Here is an 8,170-nt window from a genome sequence, read left to right on the forward strand (position 1 = left end):
CAACTTGATTTCTGAAGGACTCTAATCAAATACCGATTGCCTTAAAGTCTATATCATTGTTTTCTAATGCTTCAGGGTTACATTTAAATTTGAAAAAATGTGAGATTCTAATTCTTCACAATAATACATAAAATTCATTGTATAATATCCCAATTAAAAGCTAAATAACATACTTGGAAATAACTATTACAAAAAAATTTAGGGACAGGGAAAATAATAATATTCATACTGTTGTACAGAAAAATAAAAAAAAAACATTAAGTAGCTGGTTACAAAGAAATATTTAATTTTTTGGGAGAATATTATTAACAAAAATGGAAGCAATATCAAGATTAATCTATCCAGCATATTGCTTAGGTGTAACAGAAAGATGTATTAAACAAATTAACAGAGTTCATTATGAGTTTATTTTGGAACAATAAGCAACATTTATTTTGAAAAATGATTTGGTGAAGTTATCAGAGGAAGGGGGGTTGAATGTTATTGATTTTGGCGTTATAAATGGAGTAATGAAGTTAAAATGGTTACAAAGCTTTGTTAAAGATGAACCGTCTTTATGGTTTAGCATCCCTTTTCATATTTTTCAAAGGATGGGAGGAATTTCTTTTTTTCTAAAATGTGATTTTGACTTACTAAAATTGCCATTTAAATTGTCTGGTTTTCATGCAGAAGTGTAACTATATTGGAAGATGTTGTACAAGCACAATTTTACTCCACATAATGTTATCATTTGGAATAACAGGTGTGTTTTTCTACATGACAGGAAATCTTTATTTTTTAAAGACTGGTTTGACAAAGGAATTTGGAATGTAATTCATTTAATGGATGATGATGGTAATATGTTGAGCTATGATCATTTTAAGTTAAAATTCAATTGTAATTGTGCACATAGAGAATTCTCTTTGGTTGTCAAAGCTATTCCTGTAGCTTTGAGAAATTTAGTTAAAGGTATAGTGCAATACTCCTCTGTAATACCTACACTAGTTGATTTGTTTATAAATAATTATTCATTTTGGGATATTAAATGTAACAACAAAGTCTTGAGATCACTACTGACAAAAGAATATTTTCCTCTTCCTGTTAAAAGAAAAGTTTTATCTGAGAGATATTCTAAAGCGAACACTATTGATATTAGAAAAAGATACCTGTCATTTCCCTTGTTACCTAAAATGAAAGAAGTACATTTCAAAACAATTGATGACATCTATCCATGTAACAAATTTCTTAGAATAAGATTTCATTTAGACAGTAATGTTTGTATTTTTTTGCTTGAAAGATATAGAATCACAGGAACATCTTTTTTTATAGTTGTTCCAGTGTCAAATCCTTTTGGGACAGATTGTATAAGTGGTTGATAACTAAAAATGTAACACCTGCGTTTGACTATCACATTGTGAAATTTGGCATTTTTATGAAAAACAAGGAAGTTGAATTTCTATGTAATAATATGTCGATTGTAGCAAAATTTTATGTACACAAATGTAGATTTGTTAAAGTTTCTTCTTGTTTCAAAGCATTTAAAAATGATTTCAATATGTCATATAAATCTATAAAACAAGTAAAAACAAAAGGTGCCTTAAAGCTCTCTAAGCTTTTGTCAACATATATGGACTGACCCCTCTGAATGTAATGTATTTTCTTTTGTATTATTTAAGGTTTATTTTTATGTTATTATTAATTTGTACTGTTTTGTTTATTATATGCTGCTTGGTTATAATGTTATATATGTTTAACAATGGAAGTTGAAAATGCCTGTTTGTTATTTGAAGTTTAAATAAAAAAATAAATTTAAAAAAAAGTTTGTCTAGACAATAGTAAAATACGAGATTGCTAGAATATAAATGTGTCAATGTGGGATTGGATATAAACAATTTAGCAATATACTGTATATAAACATGTAGCCTATCAAAAAATAGAAGTGAAAGTCACTGATGATATTTTAAGCATGAGGATTAAAATATCAGCCATACTTATTAGGGTCGAGTCAAACCATTCATTTATACATTCATTAAAGAATTTACCCATACAAAATGTCAACCTCAACACTACCAGTGAAACATATACACACGCACGCAGTACAATAAAGAATGAATGAATAAAAAGGGAGCAACATTATTATGTCAATAGAAAAAAAAAACATGCATCCAAAATCAAAAGAATGCTGAGTTTATACGAAGGACGAAACCGGCAAAAATAAATAAATAAATGAATAAATGCGCAAATAAATAAAAGACAGAGTAAATAAATGCATAAATTCATGCATAAATAAAAAATGAATAAATGCGCAAATATATAAAGAAATTGGAGAATACATTTACATTTCTGCAAAAATAAAACAAAATAAAAAAAGAATAACTAAATACGCGCATATATACATAAATAAGCATTGAAATCTATAAATTCCTGTATAAATAAAATAATTAATAAATAAATACGCAAATAAATAAATGAGTAAATAAATCCATGAATGCAGGCATAAAATAAATAAATACGCAAATAAACAAATAAATAAATAAATGTCTGCATAAATAAAAATGGATAAAAACGAAAAAATATAAATAAATAAGTAAATAAATTCTGCATAAATAAAACAAAGCATAAATAAATAGGAAAATATAAATTAATGCATAAATAAAACCATAAATAAATAAAAAAGCTAATATAACAATAAATGAGTAAATAAATCCACAAATTCCTGCATAAATAAAGCAAATAAATATGCAATTTATTTATTTATTGTTTTATTTATGCAGGAATTTACGAATTTATTTATGAACTTATTTATTTATTTGTTTTTACTTATTTTTGTATAGTTTTTGAAGGTTTCGTCTTCTATAGGTTTTTAGTAAAATAGTAAAAAAGTAAAATAGTGAAAAACAAATGTTTTTCAATGATTTTTATTGTTACCACTGTTTATTTTAATTAATTTCGATTTTTAGTTCGTTGTAAAACTGACGCAGAATTCATTTCATTAAGGCGTAACGCTGGTGTTTTACAAGTTTAGCCTGTTTACCGCGCAGCCGCTTGCATACAGGCTATGAGTATGTGTGATCAGTTATTGATTGATTATAAGGCATATACTTTATGCAAAAACAATATGGCACTTTCAAATGGCCACAGAAACGCTCCACAGAAACGGCCCAGCCTGCGTCACATTTAGAATTGAATGTGAATGTTCGAAACGGTGACATCATAGCTAAGAGAATGCGAATGCAACTCTGACTTTGGCATTCTGCGGTTAAACTAGTTGAGCGATGGGTCAACGTAATTGTCGTTGCAAAAAGGCAAACAATGATTTTGAGCGTGTGCACGTTTACCATCACGATGCACCGCCACAGCTCACCAATTTGGTGGAAGCTCATAAACATCCTGTTGGCGTAGGTGAAGATGCGAGTGAGGGGAAAAATAAAAAGAGAAAGGAGGCCAACCGTAAAAAGAAAAGAAGGTTCAAGTTGTGGCGGTGGTTCTCCTGTCTGAGAGCTGCTGAAAAAAATAGTACACTTCAGGTTGATGGAGAGGCTCAGGACACTGGGGCAACTGCAGCACCACCTGAAGTACAACCTTCCTCCTTCTCAGGTGACGGATCTCTACAGCAGGTCATTCATACTGTAGACCTCAATCTTCAGGAACCTTCAGCCAGTGACCCTGAAGTCTATCCAACAGTAAAGACACATCTTACTGTTCAACCTGATGTCCTCCGTTCTCCAGTTCTGAGCAGCAATACTGCTCAGACTTCATTCAACTGGAACTTTGACATCAGCCAGACTCCATTGCTTAGTCCTGACTATTGTGATGAAGCCGAAAGCTTAGCTCACACCTTATCTGACTGGAGCATTGATTCTGGCCTGGCTCTAGCACGCACCACATCAAGGTGGAGCAATGATTTCACTAAGACTTCAGCACACACCATGTCAGATTGGAGCATTGATAAGATCAAAACTCCAACACGCACCACATCAGATTGGAGTACTGACGCTACCCGGACTCCGGTACACAAAGTGTCAGTCTGGAGTATTGATGTCACCCAGCCTCCATTTCACTCATCCACTTCTGATTGTTGTAACAATGCTACTGAGATTCCAGTCCCCGATGCTTCCGAGGGGAGTGCCAATTTCCCTCAGATTTCACAGCACACAACGTCAGACTGGAGCATCAATGGTGGTCAAACTCCAGTCTGCACACAGGCCTCTGTTTCAAAACAAATAGAGAATAATGGAAAGATGACAAGTCAGGGTAAGTTGACTGTCCCTTAAACACACACACACACACAAACACACACACACACACACACACACACACACACACACACACCTGCAATACTATATCAGGCCATTTTAATGTTTCCATTTGTGACCCTGGACCACAAAACCAGTCTTAAGTTATACATTTTTGGCAATAGGTAAAACTAAAGCTTATTTATTCAACATTCAGACCTCATTTTCAAAAAATGTACACTGATTAAGTAAAACATTTTGTCCTGTTTTACACTGGTTGATATTTCATATTACTTAACCTTGGTTTTGTTTTAATAGTCATCAATTCTTGCCACTATCTGATCGATGACATGCTGGGTGAAGGATCCTTTGGAACTGTGTACAAGGGGCGACGTCTACACGATGACTTAAAGGTGCCTTTCATTTTTCTGGATAGGATAAATAGTAACAAATACAATATGTTAGCTGTACAATCATTCTTACATACACTTTGCTTATTTCTTGTTTATTAGGTGGCAGTGAAATTTGTCACAAAGACGGAAGATGTGGAATACATACGTATCGTAAGTGATTTCTCATAAGACAAGCTACTGTTGTCGAAATTTTGTGAAATTATGATTCAATTCATAATCTATAAAAGATATATCTATCTAAACATCATAAAAAATGTATTTCCTGTAGTCGGGTCATTCAGAGCCCTTTCCTCTTGAAGTTGCACTTCTCATCCTCGCCCATGGAGTATCCAGCGTTCCAGAAATAATCCAGCTTCTGGACTGGCAGGACCAGGAGGACCATTATATAATGGTGTTGGAATACCCTTCACCCTGTGAGGACCTATATGCTTTCACAGAAAGCTATGGAGGATCCATAAGTGAAGGTTTAGCGCGTGTTGTTATGCAGCAGGCAACTCAAGCTGCATACATGTGCTGCCGCAATGGTGTTCTACATCGCGATATCAAACTTGAAAATCTACTAATCAACAAGGAGACTCATAAAGTCAAATTAATAGACTTTGGGTGTGGAGACCTTCTCAAGAAATTACCCTACGATACATTTGCCGGTATGTATTAACCCTTAAGCTGTGAAAAACGATATTCTGAATTTATAGCAACAAATGCTAATTGATGCAAAAATCTTTTACCTTTAGGCACCCTTGAGTACTGCCCCCCAGAGTTTGAGGAAACGGGTGAATACAATGGGAAGCCGGCAACAGTCTGGTCCCTTGGCATCCTCTTGTTTGTATTGGTGTGTGAGGACTTTCCCAACCCTCAAGAACTGCACATGATCAATGAGAACAACTTCTCCAAAGCTGGCTTGTCCGATGGTAAGCTCTTTATTTCAAAGACTCTTACATGCAACATCAAAGGAGGTGTGAAGTTCAAGGTAAACAGATGTTTCAACTGTTTTTCACAGAATGCTGTCAGTTGATTAGTTGCTGTCTCCAGCAAAAGCCAGAGCAGCGGATTCAATTAAAAGAGATTCTTCTCCACGAATGGTTCAAGGTATGAAGCCTAAGCAGAGTATTTTGGGAGGGTTAATTCAAACACAAGACTATGGATGTTAGCTTAGAGAATATTAGATTTGGATTGACTTTTGATAAACTAATTGCTGTTTTTATTTTAGGACACCAACCTGGAGAACTGAAGAACAGCCACCCTACATGTTATTGTCTTGAGAGGAACGTTTCAGGCTGTTTGAGGCAGGAAATCTTGAGCAGGAGGTGGCTCCTCTCAAAACAAACAATAAAACATATGCATTAATTGAACTCTTGTGAAGAGTATTATTTGACAAAAACAATTCTAGGAGAGCACATATTTACATAGTACTGTGAATCTTGTTTCTGTCATGTATGATAAGTATGCAATGCATTTCTTGTGTCATGCTATTCTTACAGTTAAAAAGATGACTAGAGGCTGCATATTGACACAATAAACGTGTCAAAAAAGTCACCAACACAAAACAGCTGATGATAAACATCATTTTAAGCTGTAAAATGACATCACATTTCCACTCTGAAAATGAATATTTAAAATAACAGACACTTCCCTGCCACATGTATTTGTTCTTCAGACATCTCACCAAGCAATGAGACGTTTAAATGCTGTCTAATAGACTCTAAACGTCTGGCCAAAAGAAGGCTAAATTTGGGTAGGCAGTGCAAATCTATATGGCTACTTGATGACTTGATTTATAGATAATTATTCATTCATTCATTTTCCTTCGGCTTAGTCCCTTTATTAATCAGGGGTTGCCACAGCGGAAAGATCTGCTAACTTATCCAGTATATGTTTTACACAGCAGATGTCCTTCCAGTCACAACCAAGTAAACTCCTATACACTCACATTCACACACATACACTATGGCTAATTTAGACTGTGGCTTCTTCAATTCACTTTCCCCTACCTGTACTATGGGGGAAACTGGAGCACCCAGAGGAAACCCACATGAACATAGAGAGAACATGCAAACTCCACAAAGAAACGCCAAGTGACCCAGCTTGGTCCCGCTAGGAAGCCAGCGACCACCTTGCTGTGCAGCAACAGTGCTAACCACTGAGCCTCCATGCCACCTTATAAGCAGTTAGATGTTTTTCAAACACACACAAAAACGTTTGTTTTTTTTCCCTTCGCAAGTTGAATAACTGTGCATAGGTCAATTCAAACATAATACATCTAGATATGTTTATATCATGTTTAGAGTTTTTGGCCATAAATACTTAAACAATGACAATATGTGGGCTTGAAATTGCTAATTTTAAAATTTTGTTCTAAATTTTTTATTTTCTGTGCAAATACAAAAAACATAAATAAATTTTAAAAAAATTGTGAAAATGGCAATGCCATGTGAAAGCAAATCCGAGCAGCAAATCCGGATTTCACAATCTCCAGGGCCCGGTTTTTCAAAAGTAATCCACTAGGATTTTAGATAAGGGATTGGATCAAATCTTGAAAATGGGTTTTTCAAAAGAAAAAACGGATTACCTAATCGGATTAGATCACGTAATCTAATCTTGGTTTTGATCCGGATCAAACCTTTACTTTGGGTTTTTCAGACCTTTTTTGTAGGATTTGGATCACTTTGATCCAAAAAACCTGGATTAAACTGATCCCATCAGAAAGGTGGATTTAGTGTGGATTTCATGCCCAAAATGTAATAAAAACTTAAAAATGTTATTAAATAATACTATTTTTGGATCACACAGTATCTTACAAGATATACTATTTATTCATAAGGTTTTAATTTTATTTGTTCATCCATCAGCCTGTAGTGATTATTGGCTTTAACGTATTCAGCCATTCAGTATAGGCCTACAGCAAAGTAGAAATAACTTGGCCTCATAAAATAATCCCCCAAACATCTGTCAAAATTGACCAAAAACAATACATTTTATTGTCAATAATTGATATCTATATTCATTACAATAGAAAATATTTTTCTTTTTAGAATATTTATGTGTGATGCATGCAATGATTACAGAATAACCAAAAATAAAAATGCAAAGAATGGCAATGACTTTAGATTTCTCTTTCAACAATTGCAAAAAGAGACTGAAAGGGCAGAAGTTCAGCTTCATCTGGCAGAGAACAACTGACTCTGACCAAACTGCAGCAAACCAAGGCCAGACTTGAGATCTGCCTCCTAAAGGCTTTGCTCAACAAGCTGGTCTCTCCACATCAGATGAGGAAGTCTGAAATAATTGTGGAGTTTTTGACATTAAGTCTTTTTTATTTACATTTGAATTTCATTTTTCATTTTCATTTATTATGATTATTTTATTATTTATTAAATTTTCTTAGTTTTCATTTCAAATAAAAATAAAGTTATATTGACCCCACACTGGCTATTATTTTTTGCTCTTTACACAGGCCTGTCTATCTACATTGTGATTTTGATCTATTTGATCCGGATAAAACCTTTTGAAAAACCGGGCCCAGGGCCCGGTTTTTCAAAAGGT

The 8,170-nt window shown here is 34.0% G+C and overlaps 1 protein-coding gene across 1 annotated transcript; it reads left to right on the top strand.

The window, feature by feature from the left end:
* The first annotated feature begins 418 nt into the window (after positions 1-418).
* Positions 419-5,979, top strand: pimr95 (Pim proto-oncogene, serine/threonine kinase, related 95). Its single transcript, XM_087304530.1, has 7 exons — positions 419-4,233; positions 4,533-4,627; positions 4,727-4,777; positions 4,896-5,274; positions 5,362-5,538; positions 5,628-5,716; positions 5,838-5,979. Exons 1-7 carry the CDS (start codon positions 3,255-3,257, stop codon positions 5,856-5,858), a joined length of 1,791 nt encoding a protein of 596 aa, XP_087160656.1. The 5' UTR covers positions 419-3,254; the 3' UTR covers positions 5,859-5,979.
* The last annotated feature ends 2,191 nt before the right edge of the window (positions 5,980-8,170 follow it).

The sequence above is a fragment of the Danio rerio genome, chromosome 22, assembly GCF_052040795.2.
Source record: "Danio rerio strain M-AB ecotype USA chromosome 22, GRCz13ab, whole genome shotgun sequence".
NCBI lineage: Eukaryota > Metazoa > Chordata > Actinopteri > Cypriniformes > Danionidae > Danio > Danio rerio.

Coding starts and splice junctions, on each gene's coding strand:
- pimr95 (XM_087304530.1), top strand. CDS start 3,255: ATGGGTCAACGTAATTGTCGTTGCAAAAAGGCAAACAATGATTTTGAG. Junction 4,628..4,726: donor GTCTACACGATGACTTAAAG/GTGCCTTTCATT, acceptor CTTGTTTATTAG/GTGGCAGTGAAATTTGTCAC. Junction 5,539..5,627: donor CAAAGCTGGCTTGTCCGATG/GTAAGCTCTTTA, acceptor TGTTTTTCACAG/AATGCTGTCAGTTGATTAGT.